This window comes from Chaetodon trifascialis, chromosome 18, assembly GCF_039877785.1.
Source record: "Chaetodon trifascialis isolate fChaTrf1 chromosome 18, fChaTrf1.hap1, whole genome shotgun sequence".
Lineage (NCBI taxonomy): Eukaryota > Metazoa > Chordata > Actinopteri > Chaetodontiformes > Chaetodontidae > Chaetodon > Chaetodon trifascialis.
In genome coordinates, this window is record NC_092073.1 from 10124234 (window position 1) to 10149547 (window position 25314).

Sequence of the window (25314 nt, forward strand, 5' to 3'; positions counted from 1 at the left end):
ACATTTTAAGTTGAACCAGCTCCTAAACGACATTTTGAGTAGGATGAGAGGTAATTGTAGAAGGGAAGACAGGGAGAAACTTGAAAGAGGAAACGAGGACAATATGAGAATGATAAAGATATCTAAAATCCTTCAAAGTGTTGCCCTTATTATGCTCTGGAAGGCTTTCATCTGGTGCCTATCTGCCACAGGAATGGTTTGCATTGCCTAATGGCCTCATAGCCTTGCGCACCAGCATTCCTGCTCAAATGAAACACCATGCGATAACACTGCAGAATGTAAATCGACAAGGCATGGTCTATCTGAGAATGCTTAAACAGTGGAAGCAAAACCGTGTCCTTTGCCTTTTCTGAGAGTGCATTTCACCCGCCTGCCCTTAGGAACATTTTGAGAGTGGTGAGAATGAGCTGAAGTCATAGTCCATTGTGAGTATATGTGGACGGCCAGGCCTGCAGTGATGGTGGCAGCCAAGCCTATCATTTACTGAGCACAGGGAGCCATGGCCGCCCTGACTGCGGCGGCCGACTTTCACAGAAATTCTCAGCGTGCAGTCAGCCAGTCTACCACCAGTCAGCGAACCGGCCTTACTAGATGCTTCATGTCCAACTCGACCCCTGGAAAGCAACGCACGCTTAGGGGTATATCACATGTCGCCCACATACCAAAGCTTCACCACAGAGGATGACAGCACGGGTGAGATGAGGGTAGCGCTGGAATGAAGGGAAAGGGTGGACAGCAAAAAGAGAGACAGAGTAGATGTACTGTTTGTTAAAGGATAATTCCAGTTTACTTTAACTTGGGTTGGATTTTTGTAGTTTTGGTCACTTTTATTATTTGAGATGACATTGCATTCGTGACAGTAATTGCTAAGATCTGGAAACATGACGATGTGGAAGCCAGCTCCTATGTGGAAAGAAACTCAGTCAGACAATCAGTGAGGTTGTAAACAACAGTTCAGTCAGATCATCTAAATTATTTGAAAGTAAAAGCAAAAGAGAGGACAACCATAATCGAAATCCCTTGAATCCTTCATTGCACAAGACAACTGTGCATGTAAAAATGTGGTAAGTATGGTGAGTCCAAGTTAAACAAGGATACTTTTACCATTCGTCTTTGATTTATTACACTAATTAGCTGGATTTTGCTGAAACTAGAGTGATCATCAAACCCATCTTTGTTGCTGGCCTCATCATCAACACTCCAAAAGTGTAAATGATGATCCAATTTGGCAACTCAGGGCAGTTAAATCATAAATTAGAGTCACATAAAATAGTCTGTTGGATTATAGTTGGCTTTGGAGCTGTATGGATTATATCTGGCACAGCCAATCTGCACGGCTGCTAGAAAATCTTTCAGCTATCTCCTTACGAGAGAGGAAGAGACAAAGGACTGACCCCTAGTCAGCACCCTGTAAATGGCCCTGAGTTACGAGCTGATGTCACCCTCGCAGCCAGCCAGCATACAGATGGCCTTCTCCTTCAACAAACTGGACGCTGTCACTTTCCCTCTTGCTCACTGTATCTCTCTCTATTTTAAACAACCAACATGAGACCAGCGGAATTTTCCAGATGACACAGAATGAAGATCTTTGTCGTGCATCTTTTGGCCTTCAAACATAGAGCTGATTATTCAAAGTCAGGATAAGGACATGAATGAAAGAAAGAATAGGGCTGCTCTGCATTAAAAAGCGGATTTTATATAGATAACAAAATGCTACGAGTAACTCAGAATTGGGATATTGACAACGAGGGAGGGGGGAGTTTTAATGTGGAGGGAAAAAATAACAACTTGATCTATAAAACTTTAAGGGTGGTCTCCATGGGGTTATCTGGTGCTAACCTTTGAGAATAAAATGGAACTTTTCTCCTGCACCCATTGCGCTTCTAAATCTACTCCTGTGTCTGTAAGCGTTTAAGTTGAAAAATGAAATGGATGGATAAATTGAACACAGGGCCAGGTTCAGGGCCACTTAAGACCAATCTCAGGCGCCATTTCAGAATGGTTGCTCAGGAGAGAGAGGGAGCAAGAGCAAGAGGGACAGCGCTGTAATGTATGGAGAGAGATGCAGAAAGACCTCAAGGTGAGCAATAAGTGTGTCCACGTGTTTGGCAGACTGCAAACCAAACCAAACAATCAGACAGTGGAGAGGTTTGCATGTCAGACAGAGGAACAGACATGCTGTAAGAAAGCCCAGAGAGACGTTAGTACGCTCAGAGAGAACAGATGGGGAAGCTGGAGGAGAGCCAGGTATCGGCGGAAGGGATCTGGGGGGTAGAGAGGGAGGAGAGAGGTAGGCCAGGTTGACAACTATTGATGTAAAATAGTTGATCTAACCCCTTTACCCGAATAATAATTGGCTTCAGTGGGGCAACTGATGGCACTTTAAACATCAGTTTCATAACTGAGGAATGCATCTACAGAAGCGCAGAAAGCAACAGTGAGGAAAGGGATTATTTATATCAGCAAATGTTGGGCGTAAATGGACACGGTTAAGCAATGCTTGCCGCAACCCCTCGCCAAGACCAATATTGTTCCAGCCGACGGAGCTCCCGGGCTGGAAAGAGAGAGAGACAGAGAGAGAAAGAGAGAGAGAAAGGGACCCCCTCCTCAATCACCACCTCCATCCTCTGCTTGGTAACAGCGGGGTCTCCAAAGTATCCTTCAATTAGGTTGTAGTTTATGGCCTCAGGGCCCAGCCGGTCCAGTGTGTACAGGGCCAGGATCCAAGTTTTGTCTCCCTCCATCTCTCTCGATCCGGCCACCTCCACTCCACGGGACCACATCTGCTACCGAATGTGACCCCGTGGCTGCTTCACTCTCTGAACACTCCATCTTTTCTGCATCCCCTCTTTTCAGTTTGGACTCTCCTTTGCACCCCTCACTTTTATTCACTGTACTTAGATTCCAAGTGGATGCAACATTTTTCTCTAATTGACTTTCTGTATTATGAACACCCTGAAATGAATGAGTGTGTGTGTGCGCGTCTCTGCAAGAACAGAGTGAACTGTTATCATTCCCCAGTTATTCATCTAGTCCTAATGGGGCCATGTCAAGAGACTTCCTACTACTGCTGCTGCTGCACACACAACTAATCCTTACAGCATGCATGACATTAGGAAGAAAGTATTGCTACAGTCAAACAGAGACTTATGTTCCTTTGGTAGGGGCCGCAGCGGACTCAACTACATTTTACACCTGCCCTCTGAGCATGGGGTGGGGGCGGGGGTTACAAATCCCATAACTCATAAGAGGAACTGGGCCATTAAAATGAAATAGTGAGGGAACAGTACAGCACTGTCTGTCTTTAACTTTTTAGCAGGCTATTTTTGGCCACCCTGCACCATGTATGCCAGTATGCGGTTGAACATAACTAGGAAATGACAACATCCATAATTCACCCGAGGGCTTGAATCTGAGGTAAAAGAGCCTAAGTTTAGAGGTGGTCAGCGTAGCTCTGTTGGTTATTTCAGAGCTACATATTGAAAGAATCATGTTACATTAAAGGCTCAGCGCCATGTCGAGGGCAACAAATAGTCAAATGGACTGTTCAGTTCAATGGGGTCATTGTGAGACCAGAGCAGGCCTGTAAAGCAAAGTACAAGAGCAGTGTATTTTTCTGAGGGTTCATACGTTTTTGAAATGTAGCATGAAAGGAGAGAGACCAGCTGTGCATCGCAGAGGACAACCTATGTGCTCTTATTCAGCCTAAATATGTGGATATGAATATGAAGAAATAGGCAAAGATATGAAGGCAAAGCAAGGATGCGAGGAGAGAGGACAGGAAAGGTGTGGAGGAAGGTGTCGTGTAGAATTTTTTGCAAACAAACTTCCACCTGTGTGACGTAACATTTAGAGAAGGCTTTCACTGTTGAGGAGTGGTATACGTATGGCATAATTAATACTATGACATACAGATAATGTATAAGCTGCACTAAAAAATGAATTCACCCTGGCAGCCCGAAGTTGCACGAGAGACACTTTTGAATGAATTTTTTCAGTTTTGTAGGTTGCAAACATCAAGTTAAGTGCACAGTGTCGATGCAGTAATTCTGTGTGGGCCGGGCTGGCCCACAACTTCTGCAAGACCCACAGCAGATTTTGGCAGCATGTTTTCCTCCTCCATGGCTACAGACAAGCACATGCAGTCATATCGTAATGCGCCGTCATGATGCCAGCTGGATAGCCTTCCATTCATGCACTGTAGCTCGCCATATACAAACCAAATTGCTATTTGGCAACTGTTTGTAAATCATAGCTAATGTCTTTGCCATTTTGAGATTGCATGTCAGAGAAGCTCTTATAGAGCTTTTCAGTCAGGTGTGGCAGAAGAGTCCTGCTGTGGGTGCAAACGGCTGTGCATAAACAGCAGCCAGAGCAGGTAGGGACGGGGCTGAAAGAGGCAGGGCTGTTCAGACCTCTACTGCAAGCTCCTTGGTAAGATTGGATGAATGAGCAAATTTATCAGCTCTCAGTGCCTGGCTGGGACCAGCGCCAGTTGTTTTTTTTTTTCCCAGGTGATTTTTTCATTCATTCATTTTTAGTGTTCAGAAGCACAAAGAGGCCAGCAACAGCAGAGAGGCAGCACTGCGGTCACAGCATCTACACTCACAGAACCAGAATATTTTCACATCTGACTCTGTGAATTAAGGGTTTGTTTCGACCAAACATTTTTGGTGAGTTTTAGTTATTCATTAGACTAAACGTGCTAAACAAAAGCAGTAGCAAACTCGCCGCTCATGGGTGGGAATGGGTGACAATCGGGTTGACAGCAGGTGGCTGGGAAATTCTAACAATCGCCCACCCAAACTGCTCAGTCCCACATTTCTTTCTGGTTCCTGGCAGAAGTGTCCTGTTGACGGAGCAGCTGCAGGCTTCTCCTTGGAGGTAGTTATTGATTTTGATTTGACAGATTAGCTGCTTCCTAAATGTTGGCAAGATTTTACACTGAAAAGCCACAAGGAAATCCATGCTCTGTGGCAAAAGAGGACAATTTTACAACACTCTAATAGGCATTTAAATTCAATCTTTTAAAATTGAATCTGTTTCCGGTGGTACCACGAATCTTGAAACTGTGGCTGTGGTTATTTTAAACCTGACAAAGCTCATTAACACTATTATTATGTTTGGAATTGCCCTCTTTTCAGAGGTAAGATGATTAAAAGTTAAGCTGTAAAACATTTGAAGAGTCATTTTGCTGCAGTGACGATTCTCTTTTCCACTGTGCTGGAGTATGAACTTCTTTTGTAGTCTTAACCTGAAAAGCAGGGTCCGTAGGCCATCCCTAATTGTTTCTGCTGCTGTCATTTCCTTGTGTAACATGGTTTATGTCTTCTGTCTTCATTATGAAGCAATCAACAATCTTTGATTTATAAGGGTAATTTAGCTATAATCCCACCATTTCCTGATGCCCTATATGCAGACTTGTTAGTACATTTCTGCAAAGTACTCCCGCGGATGCATTCTCTCTCAACTTTGCTGCACTGACTAGCCAAGCTTAGGGTTACTGTACAGGCTCACATCAGAAGGTACGTTAATGCTCTCCAGAGAGCAGTGCTGAGCCTCCATCACATCTGTGGGTCTACTATCAGATCATTAATCCATCATTAGCTTCTCTGAGATGTGGAGAGGTGAGCTGGATGGGTAGGCTGGCTGGTGTTTTGGCTGGAAGGTGCAAAGGCTCAGAGAGGTTTTCCAGAGGGCAAACCTCCTCCTCACATTAAAGCTCCTGCATGACTTATACCACATCGACACATGGAAAGGCAGAGGGGGACAGAGGCAAGAGAGTCTGGCAAGCGACCGAAAGAGAGGCTGAGAGATTGAAACATGGAGCAGACAGGAAAATAAGAAGGGGGGGGGTCCGGACACAACACTTCCTCTGATGACAGGCGTGAAGCAGTGCAACTGTACAGGAAGTTCGGCAGTGGCCTCAGAGTGCAGAGATGAACCCTGAGCAACTGTACGGTAACTGCACCGTTAGTTAGTTAATTAGTTCCTAACCCTTCTTCTGCTGTACCTCTCCTAAGCCCACCCACCTGTTGCAGTGTGTCATACTCTGGTTTGTTTGGGGGGGGGGGGGGTGCTATCACAGCAGATGATATGTGCTTACATGATCGCCGAGTAGAAGTCTTCTGGAACGGCAGAGTTGCGCTAGGTCGCGGCAATGCAAATCTCCTGGAAAAGGAGGGAGGAGGACAAAGAAAAGAGAAAGAAAAGGAACAATAAAACCATCAGTTTTTATGACTGCACGGGGAATAATAAACACTCCCTGCTATGCTACAGAGAACCCAGTCTTCAGTATCCACTGGTTTCATTCTGTCAGCTGAGACTGGTGAAAGAAAAGAAGGGAGCTTAAGGAGTGAGGAGGTGAGGGAAAAACACACTTGCTGTTGACAAAAGTGCTGGGTTAGATCTGAATGTTTGTGAAATGTTCTCTCGTCTTTTGCTCTTCTCCCTCCCTCTTTTTGTGTGTTTTTTTTTTTTTCCTCCTCGGGTGCTCCTGGACGGTGCCAAGAAACTGCCCCGGCCTCCTGAGCTCTGTGTTGCACATCAAGTGCGGCCGTCCGAGCGCACACTGATGTGCGATTTTCCATCCACTTGCCGTCCAAAGTGGATCGGTACCAGCGCTATCATTTTCTGTCATTACTCATTTCGGGCCAGACATTGTGCGGAAATCCAGACTATTTTGGCAGTTTGAGGCAAGAAAAAAATGGAGGAAAGGGGGAGAGAAAGAGAGTGAAACTTGTGTGACTGTGACAGTAGCAGAGACAGTTGGGCCAGTCTTGTTAAGAGGCAGCGGTAGACAGGACAGGCTGATCTAGCAAGCCCTGTTTCTTACCTCTCCTGGAACTGTTTGGATGGGATTAGGCCGGCACGGGGATTGGCATCCCCCTCGTGTTTAGCCTGCCACCACGTTGCATCATCTTGGCTCATTACTTGAAGGATGGAGCCCTTCTTGAAGGCCAGTCCAGCCTCCTTACATGGGATGGCTTTGTCCTCCTTAGGATCGTAGTCAAAGAGTGCCCTCACAAACACCTGCAAAGAGGAGGGAAAGGTAAGAAAACAAAGAGCTAGAGTGAGGGCACAACAGGAAAAAACAAAGGTCCAGTGTAAAAGGTAAAACACAGAAGGCGCTTCACCAACACTTCACATTCTTGAAAGGTCACTGCAATCAGAGGTTGAAACCTGCAACTGCTGGCCAAGTTAGTCTCTCCATCAACACTAAGGATGGACTAAACCCTGTCACTACCCTCTAAGTGTGATGAGACTTAATATCTCCTCAGACAGAGACTCTAGTATCAGGAGTCTTTCCACATTAAGAAACAAACTGATGCAGAAAAAAAAGTTGTTTTCTTTCTTTAAGGATTTGGTCTGATTTGCTTTGGCAGTGGGGGTGGGATACACCTCATCAACACAAAGGAGGTTGGACCTTATAGAGGAAAAATCTCTGACATCTTTTTCCGTTGTGGGCGAGCTGCAACCTAAAGCACCTTGCTGTGTCTACTGTCCAAATTGAGCTCTGTCATGATGAGTTAGCACTCCTAAGACACCCCAGCACATGTGGAAAGAGAAAAGAGAGGGAATGAAAATGTGTATGTGTGAAAGAGACAGAGAAAACAAGGGAGATATTAAATTTTTCGATGCTCTATTGATTTAATGAGTGCTTCGTGCCATGTCGAAAAATTATGTTTCAGACAGAGATGTTTTGTTTGGGTCATAACAGCCGCGTTGGCTGCTAAACCCTCCGACATAATACACTCATACATCTAGACACTAAGATCTCCTGCTTTTCTTCCTTTGGCTCAGTTTTTTTTGGCCTGTACACGTTCAGCCACTTAGCTGCCCTTCGCTGCATCGACACTACCTGATGTAAGCGCGCAGGCTATTCTCATGAAGGAGTGACAGTGTTTGGCACTGGCAGACTATATTTCAGAGGGATTCCTTAAACGGCCAGACAGTTTCAACCATTACATGATGACAAAGGATGTAAGTGGCCCACCCTGTCCTGCACACCTCTGTTACACATGCAGCGTGGGCTGCGTTGTGAATAATGATAAACCGCCTCCGAACCTGCAACTTAAAACCAGTGAGTGGATCCAGCCTCTGTCTGCTGCTGATAGATGAGTGTGTGGGAAATGCTGCATCAACACCCCAGTGGGTGAAAATGATGGTTTGCTGGGAGAATGACAGTAAACCACCCTCAAAATGAATGGCTAAAGGCTACAGTGTAGCAATATAGTCCACATGAATGAAGCTAATGTCGTCCTATGTGTGGCTAGGTATCAAACCTCAACACATATTTGGTAACAGAAATGTGTCTTTAGCAATGAGTATTGACATGGTTGAGTACTGAAAGCTGGTGTGGAATATCTGGACAGATTCATAGTCTTCTTTGCATATTCATTGATAAAGTGGGAAGTCTTTTTTTTTTTTTTTTTACCATACCGTATAAATCATACAGCTATTTCCTCTATTTTAAGCTCTGGCCTGTGGTGTACAGGCACTCTACTACCCCTGAGACAAAACATGCAACGCTGACATTGGCGGTTGGCATCTGCTTGCTGTCTGAGAGCACATTTAATGTTCTTCTGTGAGCAGCCACTCGGCCTGTCAGTGAAGGTGGAAGAATCATTTTTAAGTCTCTGCTTTCCATGTCAGCCTCTAAAAAAAGACATGTTGACAAGACGTTTATGTACACAATAAAACAAGAGTTGGGTACAATGGTTCTGTGAATGACTGGCAGATGTGTTATGTAGGCGTTAATGGTTGAAATGAATTGAATGTAGAAAGTCAGGGGAGAAAGGAATACAGAAGCAGCAATCTGCAGAGCTGTGGAATAACATTTCCTCACTGTGCCTCGAAAACAATGTTTGCATCCAACAAAGGTATCATGCTGGAGCAGAGACGTGCACTCTGTTTTTTAAGTCGATGATCGTAACCCAATCGACATAATGACTAAGGCAGGACAACACCTACCTTTGGCTCCTTGGATGTTGCCTCCTCCTTGATGCCGGGGATGACTTTAAAGGTAATGGCTCCTTGTGATTGGGCCTGAATATTGACAAAGACAAGATTCATACAGTAGTTTAAGTACAAAGGGAGGGTTGGAAACACCAGTCATCGGTCTTGCAAATACTTCACAAAGCACCTAATCCAATGCAAGTCACATAATGCAAAGTGCTGTTTGATTTTTCAACAATGGAAGGGTTATTAGGATTGGATGACTCTGCTTGGCAGGATGGAGTGTGTGTGTGGGGGTAAAAGGAGGAGTGTTGAGAGCTATCATCTGCTTCAGAAGCCTTTGCGTCTGAGAAGGCCTCCAGAGTTTAAGAGACTCTTTCCTCTGCAGTTGTCCCCCCTGGCAGAGTTCAGGCCCATGACGGAGCTTATTTGAGGCCTGCGGCGGAGCCTGCTTGGAGGGACTACAAAGGATCAATCTCATCCAGGGGGAACGTGTGGCTCAATACATGTGCTGAGAAAGGCTAGTGTTTGGTTTTCAGTACGGCGATGGGAGGCATGGGGTCCTGGATGAGTTAGGGAAGGTTTCTGCCATCACAAACAAGGAATAATACTTTTGCCAAGGGAGTGGAGCCGAAACACAGGAGAAACCCTTGGACAGCGCACACAGAAATACACACACATGCACACAGGGCAGAATGAAAGCAGTCACACATGCAAACACAAACGGATGAGGCTCACCAAAATACGAATGATTTCCTCCGGTTTCTTGTCATCCACAGGGATTCCATTGACCTCCTTCAGTTCATCTCCGACATGAATCAGACCTAGAACACACAAAAACAAAGTTTGCATATCAATGATCACTCTTATATTTCATTATTCTAATGTCCAAACGTAAGTGGGCTACTGTGTAAGAGTCTGGTGCTCACAAAGCCTGGGGATGTGTACAGTACATCAGATTAATGTTGATCGTCATGGTGGCATTTGAGATTGGAAAAAAACCAAAACATTATTGTCGACACATGTGGAAATTTGCCTTTGGCTTCACCGTGGCAGGGCTGCAAAACAGACTGGACACAATGAATACAAAATCAAACAGGAAACATGTGGGCAATAAGCTGAGCTTCACAGTCTACTTGTCATTCATATTCATATTTACAAAGTGGAAAAGGAACAATTTTTTGCACAGAAATGGTGAGATTCAGGCGGAAGGATGATTCCTGAATACACCGCTTCCCTCTTCCACATGGATTTTAATCCTGTTGTAATATAAATCTTCACACGACAGTCTCACATACAAATGTTGTGGTAGTTTCAAATGCACGCACACATGGTTGGACCCACTAAAGAAAACAAAACGAGGTGGAACTGACCGCTTCTGTCAGCTGCCCCTCCTCTCATAATCCGGGCCACGAGGATGGCTCCCGTCTGTTCGTCACGCCTTATTGTTGCCCCCTGCAAATCAATCAAAGAGAATCACTACAGACTGGATGAACTGTGCATGCAATATCCGACAAAGAGGAGAAAAGTTGAAAAGTGGGTTTCCATCAGTACTCAATTGCATCTTTAAAGCTACGTTTTACACACGTCTTCAGAGAAACAATGACAGAATGTGAGCCTGAAAGAACATTAAAAATCATCCGACAACTGCACGTTGAAAAATCTGATGGGATGGGTCGACTGTTTGTTGCCAGTGGTCCGAATCACTCTGTCCCTGCAGCAGTAGTGGCAGGAGGGATTGATGTCTGCACAAAAACAGCTGGCCTAGATGGAGAGGGGTGACGGCCAAGCAGGTATAAGGCAGCAGACTCAAAACACACACAGTTGCTAAAGCCTCGTCTGTCCTCCTTTATGAGCTTGGTGCTCAGCCAGAAAGCCGCACGAGGAAGAGGATAGTGTTTCAACTACCTTATTTGAAATGACAGTGTTCAGCGGTGATGCATATACCAGTAAACCCAAACAGCCTTTTCCCTTTACAATAAAACAATAGGCTTAATTGGTGCCAACCTGTCACAGCCCTCACACAAATACCATTTAGGCACCAGTCTGGCTGGGGTGTAGGATGGAATAGGATCATAGGATGGAACTGCAACCCAACGTGCGGCGTCATCCTCGTTTGGGCCTGACGACCCAAACGAGACAGATGCGTCATCTAGTCGACACATAGTTTGTCGGGGCTGCAACTCATCCTTCCCCTTGCTGCTATTCACATCAGCCCCAAAGACTGTTTTTATTTCTGTTGAAGAAAAAAAAAAAAAAAGGTAGCGCTTTGGAGCCTTCTTCATCCCGCTCGGACGTGCTTTATTTCAGCTGTCCTAACCCATTGCCGCCCAGGTCGAGCGCAACAACAGCTCACCATGTGTCACACTGCCCCGGTTAGTGTCATTTCCCTGTTTGCCTTCCTTTGACAGGCCTAAAGTAGTTCTGGCTACTACCATTGATGGGAAGCACAGGAGGAGATATTAAACAATAATTAAAAAAAAAAAAAAAGAGCAAAGGAGCCTCTGGTTTGTGCCACTTTGCCTCATCCATTAGTATGTCATCTTGGTTGTTTTCACGACCTATTCACACCTAATGGTTTTCCTCATAGATAATGGTTTCCTTAAGGCCTTGTGGAGCACCTCAAGGGTGTGGAGATAAAGACAGGGGGAAGACATCAGGATAAGACAGTGGCAGGGTCTACAAAGAGTTGTGGACCTAATAGAATAATTGCGCTAATTAAAGAAACCCAAGAGCTTGCTGTAGGAGAGAACTCGGTGGAGCAGGTCAGTAAGAGGGGAAGGCGGTGTCAGACTGGGGTGTCAGGGTCACATATAACCCCTCAGTGTGACTTAAAGCAGCTGTCTGTGACGCAGTGGCCTCCAGACGGACAGAGAGGCCTTTTGTCTGTGTGTGTCTGAAAGAATAGAGAGCTGCAGGGAAAGAGACGGACTATGACAGACAACAGGGTGTGATGGGGAGTCTGCAGGAAATCTCAAAGGAGTATTCAGACATGTGGTCATTAACTTTCTCTGCTTTTTCTTTCTGACTCCCTGCTTTCGAGCTGGCTGATGGCCAGTGGTATGATGGATGTTTTTATTGTGTCCCCTGGGGTCCCTAGTGGCCGGTGGCAGTCTAAAGGCTAACTAAACAGCAGAGAGGCAGCCTTGGATTCAGAGTCTGTAACGACAATAAGCTGTCTGCACAAACTTAACAGACATAGTCTACACCGCATGTCAATGGCTATCTATGGAATCTCCTCACATATGGTGTATAGATATAAATCTTGTTTTGACGCATATGGCTTAAATCACATGCTGAAACCATGATGCCATTTAGAAACACCACTTTCACAACTTTTATTGCGAGTGGCAATGGTGATTATAGGGCAGCATATTTAGTATGCTAACACGAACGGATGGGGTCGTGAACCCAAATCTACGGGAAGCAGGGCCCGTTTTATCCCCATTCAAAAGAGCCATGCAGAGAAACAAGCTCAGGTATCAGTGAGCAAATTTGGCCATGCTTATTTTCTTTGTACACATCACTGACTCTCTACTAGGAGTTATTTGAAGCTGCAGTAATTTTAAAGCCTTTATTTTTGCGATTCTCATCTGACCCACTGCCCTTCAACGTGATGGGCCCACATAGGCCAGCCAAGCCAGCAGCAAGGGAGTTGGGGATTTATGAAGGGAGGGGGAGCCTCCCTTCATAATCTGGCCAGCCCCAGTCTGAACTCAGCCCTGGTACGGTAGCCAAATGAGCTCTGTCTGATAAGAAATGCTGAGAGAGGCCAAAAGACTCCAGTGGCAACACGAGCGAGCCAGACTGGAGGGTAAGTGGAGGGCCAAAGGAGAGCCGGGACTGACAAGTTGACTGGGAGTGAGGTGAAGGAGGTAAATGAGTGGGGGTCAGGGTTGAAAGTGAGAATATGTGAGTGAGTGACTTATCAAAGGGATATGATGACAGATTGAGACAAAAAGTAAGAAATAAAGAATGGGAGAGGGACTCAAAGAAGGAGAAAGGCGCTGAAACAGAGCACACAAGCAGACTGGCACTGTGTAATGTAATATCTAATATTGAGATATTCACTGGATAATATCCATCTGAAGTCCTTTACACTATTTCAGGTTACACCCTGGCCTTTATTATCTGTTGGTAGTAAGTATAAAGATAGCAAAAAGAAGCATAAGAAAGGACTACTTCTCAAACACAAACTTTTGGAATAACAATGCCTCACATTTTTCTCAGTTTCTTTTAAGAGCTGATTTTACCCGATCTTTTATTATTTCGAGTGCGCCACACTTCCCCCTCCACCTCATTATAATCTACAGTAAGCCTTCATTCTGTCAGTCCTCCAGGGGTACATCGGCCTCTCCTGGAGGCCTGACGAATGCCTTGGAAGCACTGAGAGGCGGCTGAAACGAGGGGGGCAAATCCAACCTCCTGAACTCAGCATCACCTCCCCCTGTGCCTTCCACATAGGGTATCTATGGGTGCTATCGTCAACATTCAGCCATGCATGGCCACTAACGAGGAGTCCCTGCTTTGTTAAACAAATACATAAACAGTCAGGCTAGAACCTAAATAAGCTGCATGATGTGTGTGTGTGTGTGTGTGTGTGTGTGTGTGTGTGTGTGTGTGTGTGTGTGTGTGTGTGTGTGTGTGTGTGTGTGTGTGTGTGTGTGTGTGCGCGCATGTGTGTGTGGGGGTTAGGGGGTGGGCATACATAAGGAGGAAACATGGTAGGCAAAGACCCTCAAGCACCAAGATGAGCTTTCTGGTGTAGCGGCTAAGCATTAGCACAAACCGATGGCTAGGTTTACACGGAGCCTTCAACGCCTACTGGCACATGGAAGCCATTTCAGATTTTTCCTTGCGCATGGAAACAGTGCAGGAAGTCAGAAGGGGAATGTCTTCGTCTGTCAAAGCACATACACGCATGAGTGACAGCATGTGTAGGTGTGTTTTCATGTGCATGCAAGCGTGTCTGCGTGTGTGTTTCTATGAGAGTGTAGCCGTGGGCTCCTACCTGAAGTCAGGCCAAACAGGCCCGAGAGAAACCTCAAAAGACTGGATGATTGATGCTGGACAGTCACTAAGCCTGATGAATGGGCTACGCTATGTTAGCAATTAGAGACAAGGCGCCACTTAACCATCAGCCAAGTAGCTCAACTGCGCTATTTGCACGGAAAAAGATACCTTGGTGTGCTCACAAGATGACGATCTCTGTTGTTCAGGACTGATTCTCTCTTCCTGCTGTCAACCATTGCTGCAGCTTGTCCTTTAAACGAGTATAAAATTTGACCCAAAAGAGCAATTCTCTCCAGAAATTAAATATTGAAAGGCAGAATGCGCCGAAATACACAGTCAGAAATAGAGACAGGAGGGTGGTCATCTTTGACTGAGGAGGGCCTTCTAGCTGTGGTCAATTAGTCATCAGTAAGGCGATCCGAAGCCTCCAATCCTAACGTGATCAGCTCCATATGCAGCCGCTGCTCCCAGCTCTATTTCTCCATTTCTAACACATAAATGCCTCTGATTGTTATTGTTGGGCTGGCCAAAACGCAACGGCTTAGTCTCTGCTGTGTGATGAGGAGAAGCGGAGCGACGCTTGTCCGTATCAAGCCATCACCCCTCCCAGCGCATGCACTGGAGCGCACATGCTGACATGGCAGCAACATTAAGTATGTGATGACAAATGGCTCACACCTCATACAGAGCAGAAAAAAAGAGAGAATAAGGACTGAAATTTGGAAGCCCTCGTGTATGAGAGTGTGTGTTTATTAGAGGGAATGGAATGGAGGCAGCATTGTCCAGAGAACTGTCAGCGCACAGTAGTGCCATGAAACTTCAGCAGATAAGAGGAGTAAGACAAGCTGAATGTTGGATGTCTCATCACATTAGCTTGGCTGGGATTGGCCAAAATGAGTGTCTGGCAAGCTACGTCTTTATAGGGCAATTACAGTGCCCTTTGGCTGATGGACTGGATGGATGGCTGGATGACATGATGGAAGCTGGCTGGCTTGTATGCTGGTTGTATGGATGACGAGAAGGCTGGCTAGCCGTCTTGGCCCGGCTCATCACACGTCTCGGTGTCTAGGGCAGACTATGTGTGGCCTGTCTAGTAAGTGCCACAGTGGAAAAGAAGGGTCCTAGGATCTCTTTACCTTTGCTGTGGCCACAACTAAAGCGACTCTCGACTCCTAACCCGCCAGGGAAAACAAGCACGGTGCTCCATTTCAAACACACAGCCCTCGGCCCGTAACGACCACTCAAAACATCGCCCCGTGAACCGAACCGAACACTGTAGCATTTGACCAACATTATTTCTCCCTCCAAATTGAGAGCGACAAGGGAAAACAAACGCGAGTGGCCCGGGCAGAGAGGTCGACGTGTTTTGACATGATGTCACTTAACAGCAAAAGTGTAACAATGACAATAAACTCCTGCCGACTGCTGTGTTGACTGCTATGTTTAGAGGTATAAATACAAGTGTAGTGGAAACACATGCTGGCGTTCTTCACACCAGATGTCGGCCATGGAAAAACCAAATACAAAGTGGGAATGGGCCTCCTGGACATTAAAATACAATTACCTCCAATCATATCTGGTGTTGGAGTGTGTCATTTCATCTTACCTCACTGAGATGGCATAGAGCCCCCTACACATAACACACATGACCGTTCCACCCAGCGGGTCCAGCGTATTTATGAGTTCTTACATACTTCCTCAAACGCCACAGACTCCACAGAGCTGCTCCGAAAGAGTAAAATCGTGTAATATTAGTATATTCAGTCATGATCAGAAAATCCATTCACTGTTATGGGCACCTATAAATATTAATATGGCGCTGTAAAGAATTAGTAGAAGCCCAGATGAGAATCTACATCATTGTTACAAAGAGGGAGAAAAAAGAAAGAAGCCGGGGAGCAGTGAAAGGTACCCAAGGCTTTCTGTCAAATGATTTTTCTAGCTGATGCAACAGAGCTGCTGCTGCCGGCCAGTCCCCTCTGGGTGACCTCCTGCATGCCTTTCCACCTGTTTTATTAAATGACTTGTGATTGCAACTAATAAAAGCTACTCCCCCCCCCACCCTACCCTACCCTTCCCTCCCTCCCTCATTCCTCGTCTCCCACTCGCACTAAAGCAGGCTCTGGTTTCCCTTTTTATTTCCTTAACCCCGGTCTTGACCTACCAGTCGTAATTAACAAGTACACTGAGAAAAAGGAAAATTGCAGGTCATTATTATGATAATTACGACGAGCAGGAGGGATTCCAGGAGACGCTGCCAGGTAATGTAATGCAGAGGGCCCTGTGACGGAGCGGCTTACCTTCATTTGTCTTCCTCCACCCCCTCTTTCCTTTTCCTCCTCTGCCTCTTTAAACCTTAATGTTAGCGCGAGTCATTACCCAGTTACTATGAAAACACATTTAACAGCCCACCTCAGCACTTCAGACAGGTGCTGGTGAGTTTGGGTGTGTGAATCTGTACATTTATGTGTGGCTATCTCACCAATACGTGTGCATTTGTTTCCATACTGTCGGCATGAATCTCCACCTAAGTGGAATCGACGTCTCTTTGCTATAAGCTGGACAGCGCCAGATATGTCGTCATTACGCACTGTATGTGTATGTGTCTTGTCTGAGAGCCCTGCATGAGCTGTATGAGTGCATACAAAGGGACAGTTGTGTCACGGAGAGAGGTCTATCACTGCTCTGGGATTGTTTAGTGTTTTCCCGTGCAAAGAAAACAGCACTTTCACATGTCACTTCTCATTTCCAAAGTGGGCTGGGAGGCAGGGCCGCTGAGGAGCGCCCGGCCCGACAAGCAACAATGGCCACATTCAGCCTCCGAGCTCTCTGGCTCTCGGAACGCCGAGCGGAAAAGAGCAGGAGTACTGGGATGTGTGTCCACGTTTATGATTACACATGATGGGAGGAAGACGTTTTATTTAAGAGGGCCGTGAGATTAGGATCTGGGAATGCCTCAGATGTGGCTTTGGAAGCCATGCGTGTTTTCACATTCACAACTCAACAGGCTGCAAGGGTGGCGTAACAGCCACTGGACCGAGTGTTGTATAAGCACACGCATGTGAACAAGAACAAGCGCTTTTCAATGTCTGCGAATTTTTATCCCTTTTTTAATGATTTTACATCAATGTGATGAGATTCTTTGGTTTATAAGGTATTTGATTTGCTGGATCAGCCAAAGAACCACATTCCTATCAGGTTATTTTATCCACAGAAAGTTGAGTTTTACAAATAATGACCTATTGTCTCAGACACAGACACATATATGGCAGACCACTTAAAGCTGCTTGGTCACAGGTGAAGACTACTGAGACTTGATGATGATAGTAATGATAAGTAAAATTAAATCTGATACTGCCTGTTACATTTTTACTTTGCCTTTATTAGGTTGAGAAGGTGCAACAGGTTCCCAGGCCAGAATGGAAAGAGTTATTTGCGGGCGTACAATGTTTGTCTTAACAACTCAGCCAACAGGCACTCAGTTACCTTTTATCTCTCTTTTTTTGTTATAATAGGCATTTTACAGGTGTCCAGTCACTAGACTCAAGTGACTGATAACTTAAACCCAATAAAAGACTTATAAATTACATCACCCTTTCAGCAAGCATCTCTGTCATAAGTGCAGTCCAAATCGTCTCTCTACTCCCTGCTCGAGGTTTTGACACGACTCTGGCTCTGATGCTACAGCTCCAAATTGGCCGGTAGCATAAAGGTTAGAGAGGCGGACAGAAGAGTGTAACTGTGTGAAAAGGGAGCAGTGCTCTCGGTGGAACTTCCCCTGAATTAAAAAAAGGGTTAAAAAATAATGACATTTCTAAATGTGTTACTTTGACGTTTACATATGTGACAGTAGGCCTGTTCATTTTTTACTGATTTCTATCATTTACTGTATGGTGAACACTTGTGCAGGCTGCGGTTCATATTACAAGCACTTAGGGTCTCGTTTAAAAAACAATAAATGCTGCCAAAGTTAACAAGACATATTTCTGTGTTCTGTGACTCAACATCACATGCAAATTCTGGATCCTATCAGCTTCAGTCATCACCTGCCTTCATTTACAGGACATGTTATCAATCTATGAAAGCTACTTTCCAATATGTGCGTCTGTCATTGCAGTTCTTAATTTCAAAGCTCCCTAATTACAACAGCACCCACTACACTGCGTGTCTGTCTGTCTGTCTATGTTTAAGAAATAAAATACAGTCATTATGGGATGTAAGTATTACATTTAGTAATTTTTAATCATATTACATTAAATCCATCTAGGGAGCTGGGACCCTGTAATTGCGTTTTAATACACTACAATGTACTATAATACAATGAAAGCCGTATTACTGTATCACTTAAATGTGCACTCATATGCAAACACACATACTGTGTGCATGCTCACACATGACTCACAAAAACAAACACACACAAACACGCATATGGCGAAAGCTCACAGCACAAACATTATTACATACATAAAACACAGGCTATGCAAAAGAAAAAACACACATGCATGTGCGCACAAACTTCAACTTCACATAAACACATCATAACCCATACAATCATACAAAACAGTGGGCAGTTGAGCTTAGCGCACACACAAACCCACACACACACACACACACACATGCACAGTGCTCCCCACTTGTCCTGGTGTTTTAAAGCAGGGTACTCCATCTTCCTTCGCTGTGCTCCCAAGACACCGTGGCATAATCCATCAAGTGAAAGATGTATTGCTTTTAAAGCACACATGTCTATCTGTAAAACACTAACATGTGTGCTGTCTGCTTTAATCTCATTAGCTGCTCCATTAATTCCCAGCCAGTGTCATTATTCCCCCCTTGTTTTCCACACTCTGATGTAAACAGACAATAGAGAAGTCTGACACATAAATCTATTTCGTCTCATCCTTTGATAACTGTCTCAATCAAGAACTTCTCTTCAAGGTTTTCAGCAAACTTTGTGCTGTCGTTGTGTAAACCTGCGTTTGTGTACGTTCACGCCAGCACGGTTTATATTCGTAGTAATGTGGATGGTATTTAGACTGAGTTGAGAAAGACACTGACTGTAATCTGAATGAGTGTGTTTGTGAAGGCTTCCAGACAAATGGAATCAGAGCAGCCGTGATCCTACCGTCCTACTTGTGTCAGAGAGGAGGGCCTGACTGCCGCAGATGAGAAAAGCATGGCATGTCGAATTGCCAATAGCTCATACCAGGGACTGCCATTCATGGAAAACTAACGTCGTCACAAACCAAATCGATCACAAGACTTTCCTGTCTCGTCGCAATTATCAAGTCCCTTATTAAGCGAAGAAATCCATGGACATCAATCATGCAGTTGGAGGTTTTACAATAATAATAATGTTGGACAAGTCATCTACATTTGTATGTGCAGCAACTACCATGGCTCTAAAGCTGCGGGTCGGTAATGAGAAGTCCAGCCGATCCACAGGTATCCAGTGACTGGGGTGGCTGGATGGCTAGTGGTATAGCTGTATTGATTGGTGCTAGCTGGTGCCAGGCAGGATGCTATGTAGGTTGGCATTGCCAACTGGATGGCAAGGACCCTGCAGTCTACAGTTTCCATTTCTTTGCACCCAGTGACACCCAGTCATAATGGGAAAACCAAATCTGTGTGTGCAACAACACAGAGCAGAAAGAAAAAGGGAAGAGGAGAGGTAGGAGACTGACAGGGCCTGAAATTGATCTTGTCACATTCCTGGCAGTGGGGTTTTTATGGCTGCTAATGATGCCGAACAACCTGGGATGGAAGAATTGAGGGAGAAAGGGATGGATAGAGTGTCAATTTTGCACCTATAATGACAAATTTGCACAAATGCGCAGAACGAATGTTGAAAGGTGAAAAATCTATACTCTTGAACAACAGGTGCCCATATAGAGCAGCAGAGGAGGGAAGGGGGAACTCTGCACATGAAGGATAACCAAAGGCATTATGATTCTGAAGCCTCTTAATGGCACTACTGCCTTCACTTCACTTGAGTAAAGTATATTACCAAAAAATTTAAACACACCAGAAGTACAGGAGAAATGGGTGTAATAGCAAAACCAGATGAAAGAAATGAATTGGAGAATGGAATCAAGAGAAACTCTCAGAAAGATGGCATGCTTGCAAGAGGACGACTAAAGATGAACTATGTCGAGGAAGTGAATGAATAGTACTCTGACCGAGTGGCACTGAGCGAGCCGACAAGTGATGCGTAAAACGAACGTGGAAACAGCGGGGCATAGGCGCTGAGCATCTCCAAGTCTGCTGTTTACATCTCCGCCTCTGGGCTTTCGAGAACATCCAAATGAGAGGAACAGAGCCGGCCACAGCAGGCTCGTCAGCCTCTAATGTTCTCACATCATAGCGATGGTCACCCCGAGCAGCTGCGGCAAACCCGTCTGTGGGTGTCGGAGGTCGTCTTTTGCTACTTAACGCATTTTGTGTGTGTGAGGATTTGGCTTTTCCAGAATGCTTTGGGATGACGCTGTGGCTCCTCCACAGCAAAGAAATGCAACTTAACAAGTTCTTTAACCACTCATTCATAATTCATGGCCGAAATATGGCACGTCACTAGACTAGTACCGAGAAAATGACACTTAAATCTTAAGAGACTGGTGATTAAAAGGTTCATGAACAAAGACGAAGGCTGTAACACTAAATAATTTTTAAGGTGGATATTTTTGTAGGCCGTGTTTTAGGCCTCCTCCTCCAGGTCTTTTTTTTCGTGGCTGGGGGACATGAGCTGTATAAGAGAGTTCTGGTTTCCTCCAACTTTTTGTCTACAGTTGTCCAATTAGTCAGTCTGAACTCAAGCCCTTTATCACCGGAGGCAAACCACCAGTATATCAGCTACACTGCCACATAGTCAGCCCTGACGCAACCCCCTTAACACTCAAATTTAGACCCCCACCAAAAGCATTCTGAAATCTCATCCAAAATAACACATTCTTTCAATAAAATGACGCGGCTGAGCTGATGTTTCTGTGCGTGCACATGTTTATGCGTCTCTCCGAAACCCAATTATTTCATTGTCCCGACACTTGAGCTAATAAATCAGCTGGATTGGGAGAGCAGCAGGAGAGCAGGGAGTACAACAGAAAAAGGGAGAAGCAGAAGAAGAGGGAGGTTATCCTGGAAGATAAGAGTTGTCACAGTTTCACTGAAATGCAGCCTGAGGTCACGCTCCAAGAAATGAAAGCAATTAATCACAGCTACTGAATACAATCCATTCTACTCATCACAATTAACTATAGTCCAGTCCCTACAACATCCAGAAATACAGAATTATATAAAGGTGTGGAGAGAAAAAGTGAATGAGGAAATAAAAGAGCAATGTAAAGAGAGACGGAGAGGAAATTAGATATAGTACGGCCGCATTGTTATGATGTCAAGTTTGAGAATTTCAGGCTGATTATATGAAATTGCGAGTTAAAGGGCACATCCAAATCAATTTGGTGCAGCAGTGAATGAGGGGCCTGCACAATTAGAGGGTTTTTTATTGGTTAGTGGACTGGCTGTGACTTCATCATGAGCATCTGACCCCCTGGCTGTTTCCTTAATGTACGATCTAACTGTTCATTAGGGTCAGTTTCCCTTTAAGGATGAACAGGATGGCAATTGTTAAGGGGCCAGAGGTAGACGCAGAACCTTCAAATTTACTGTCAAATTAGAGGGTCACACAAGCGGAGAAACTTCACCTCCACAAATAACAAAGTAACATGAGTTCTTTTAGGACTATTTCACACTAAGTGCAAAATTTTGATGGATGTCAGTGCGATGTCAGCACGTTTGTGTGTGTGTGTGGTGTTCCAGAGTAAGGAGCTGTTGCACTGGAACACTGAATTATATTTTTATTCAGGGCCGGTTTCATTTTTATTTTGTTCTTGTCTAACCTTTCCTTTTTCTAAATGATTGAGGACAAACCTTTATCACTTGTACGTCAGGAGAAAAAGACACTTACATGATACTAAATGTCAGCAGCGGAAAAAGACCAACAAAAAAACAAGAGCAGAGATAAATGAAGGCAGTTGAGTTCAATGAGTTAAGTACAGTATCTTCACAGGTACATATATTTGCAGCTGACTGGGTGTGAAAGGCATAAAAATGACAAACTGCAGAGTATAAATTTGGTGCGAAAAGGCCTTAAGCTACACAGTCGTACATACATAGTGACGTCCCACTACATCACTGTGTCCATTCCCATTTGATGAATGCGAGTCCTACTCTCTAGGTAAATATTAATTCTTCAGTGATTACAAGACTCAGAGGACAGACATAGAGAGGAGTTACTGTACAGCTTCAAATGTGTGTAGATGAAAATAAGACGACAGAAGATACGAGCACAGAGTCTTTCTCTGAGGTTGTGAGTAATCTTTGAGGTGACTCAAGTTGCTATTCTCTTTGTGGCCCCAAATCAAACGTAAGACCATCATACATGATGTTTCTGAGACTGAACTGCTACAATTGCAGCACTTTCGTATTCATTGTTGTCCTTGGACACAGAGAAAACAGGCATGCAGTATAATCCTATTGTTGTCCCACCAAACTCTGTGGAAGAGGACCCGATCCCTTTGTAGATATAAAGAGTTCAATCTAAGGTAACAAAAACACAATGATTTGTATTTTTTATGCACACTGTGTCCTGCACACTGAAAATTTCTTCCCATTACTCCAACATGTAAGATGTCACTGTATGGTTTGATGTGGTTTTCTCACTGCTGTGTATTAAGCTGTAATGGCAAATTTAGATGGCTGCTGGTAGTACATTTATGAATAAAATTATAGATCTTTTAAGATTTGAGGGACATTTCTGCTTTATTTGATAGCAACAGCCTGAAAAAAAAAAAAAGCCTGAAGGGAAAGAGCATAATTAAATGCACTTGTAGAAAACTAAGCTGCAATTGCAACAATATTACTGTGATACTAATGATGGACAGCATTCAAGGAGCCACAATAAATGAAACCTCTTTTAAATTAGAGGAGTATATATAAATCTGACCTCGTGCTGAACCCTAAAAGAACACTGGAGGCACAGCACCTTCTCTATTTAGATCCAGTCACTTTGAAACACACAATAACCAGCGTGCACCTTTCACCTATAAACTAAAACTGAGCCACTCTATTACTACAAAAATATATTTGACATAATTAACACCTTGAATATTATACAATAACACACACTATCACACATCATAAATGTGCGTTTCAGATGTTCTCAGGAGCCAAATCACTGAGACAAAAAAGAATCACGTCGAGTAATGGAATAACAGCAGCCAGATGATTAAGCTGACCGGGGCGGGTGTAAATCACATTATGGTTTCAGGGAATGTGATCCAACATCAGACTCGGGAGAGGCCGGAGCAGGAAGCGTCCGCGACAATGTGTGTTGAGAGCGAGAATTCCTCCAAGCCACATTATTACGTTCAGCAGCTCCGCAGAACATGCAACAGGCAGGAACCCAAAAATGGATTAGGTGTGTTCTCCTTCCTCCGGGGTGTGGAGCCAAGACGGTGGTCAGGGCGAAAACCACAATGTGAAAATAGAGGCGGCAGGGGCCAGGACATGTCCGGCACAGATCAAAGATGGGCGGGGACTCAGAACACAACAAAGTGCTACGATGACAGATGGAGGTCTTTCACAGGCCATCGAGGACTTGAGTATATGTGTTTGCAGCACACTAAGGTCAGTCAAGAGGATCGAGGAATCACATCAATAAAAACATAAAGGTAATATGCAAATGTGCTTCACTGGCTGACACGACCATGGGAATGCATGCAACGGCAGCCATCAGACAACAAATACAGACACCCAGGGTGCCGAGGGGTGGACGGAAAATGAGAATGCCAGCCAAGATGTCGCAGCTATACAGTTGGGGCACTGACGCCGAGATACAGACGGGTGGTTGTTGACGTCTGGGGCAATTTGAAGGGCATGGACGTGAGAAGCATGTTACAATGAGAGAGCAACACTGACCAGGATAGAGCCGTTCACAGACACCGAGCCTAGACTGGCTGAAAATACTCATGGCCAGAAGCAGGGTAATTGTGGTCGGTTTTGGTGTGCTTACAGCTTCAAGGTTGTGGGTTGGATTTCCACAGGCAAGTACCTCAAAAGCATGTATGGTATTGGCTTGACTTGTGGTGTGAATGCTGCTTTGATGCAAGAGGTATTCGGAAAGTTAGGGATTAGTAAACAAAGCTTAGATAGCAGGGTTTTTATGACAGTAAGATGTTAGCCACAAAAGTATCTGATGATAAATTCATGCTGGAGACCAGATAGAAAAGGATGTTGTGGCCTTTACACCTCCATCATTTTTCATCATCATCATCTGCTCACTTTCCAAGACTGTCTTTTAAACTTCTGGGAGTCACTGAAAATCACTTTGTACAAATCAAATACATCATTTCTCAAGATGACTGACAAAGGTACTCACAAGAGGTTCCTTGTTTTTGACCAGTCTTATGATTTTCACAGAGTCCTCATCGTCGTCAATGTCTTCAGGCAGCGGAGGTAGTTCAGGGTCGTAATTCTTCTGGGCGACAATGTCATGGACTGACAGAAGGCTCTGGAGGAACAGAGGGATGGATGGGAGGAAAGAAATGAGAGGCAAGCGTTATCAGTCAAACCACAAAGGCCTCAGTTTTACCTCGTTCTAATTAGCAAAATAAAGTACAGCAATGCGTGCTATTAAGAGTTCAATCTATCATTTCTTTCTTTGAGCAGGGAAGAGAAAACGCAGAGACTGCAGGGAGGATGGTTATGAATTGGGGTGTCTCCCTCGAGTGCTGGGTGATGGATTCGAAAGCATTCAGAGCCAGAACTTGAATCTACATGCGTTAATTGTCATTAGGCCCATGCTCTCCCTCCATACATCTCTCTGATTAAAGGCAACCAGCACCCGCACTGGACCACCGGCCACTACCGTTTTCAGTACCGATGCTTTCCAGGGGCGAGGTGGAGAAGGGATGTTCAGCGCTGTTCGGCGGCGGGCTCAAAGTAATGAAGTTCTCAGTGGCTTTAGATATTTCACACGTTCACGAGCAGACATAAAAAAGAGACGGGATGCAGACAAGAATGATGCCATTGAGACATTCATTTTTCAAACTATTTAACGACTCCATGTCCGGCCCAAGATGCAGCTGGACGCGTGCTGCTTTTTCCGTGGTTTAGGAGGGGAGAGAAAAGTGAGAAAAACATCTTCCACCCCATGTGCCAGACAAGACGGGGGAGAAAGAGAGAGGGAGAGAGAAGGAGAGAGACAGAAGGATATGGTGAGAAGAGGAGCAGTGTGTTTTATGACATGGGAGCATGCTGCAGTACAGGGTTCAAGATGTTGCTAACTGGGAG

General features: G+C 44.8%; 1 protein-coding gene across 5 annotated transcripts in view; it reads right to left on the minus strand.

Annotated features, from left to right (window-relative positions):
• mpp7a (MAGUK p55 scaffold protein 7a) overlaps positions 1–25314 on the minus strand; it is a 125159-nt gene that overhangs the window by 31307 nt on the left and 68538 nt on the right. For all 5 annotated transcript variants that reach the window (XM_070986157.1, XM_070986156.1, XM_070986155.1 and 2 more), the window contains exons 6-11: positions 24401–24532; positions 10332–10413; positions 9697–9782; positions 8974–9048; positions 6836–7032; positions 6107–6171 (exon numbers count right to left, since the gene is read on the minus strand). In XM_070986157.1, coding sequence (XP_070842258.1) covers positions 6107–6171; positions 6836–7032; positions 8974–9048; positions 9697–9782; positions 10332–10413; positions 24401–24532 — 637 coding nt within the window. The remainder of the gene's footprint in view (positions 1–6106; positions 6172–6835; positions 7033–8973; positions 9049–9696; positions 9783–10331; positions 10414–24400; positions 24533–25314) is intronic.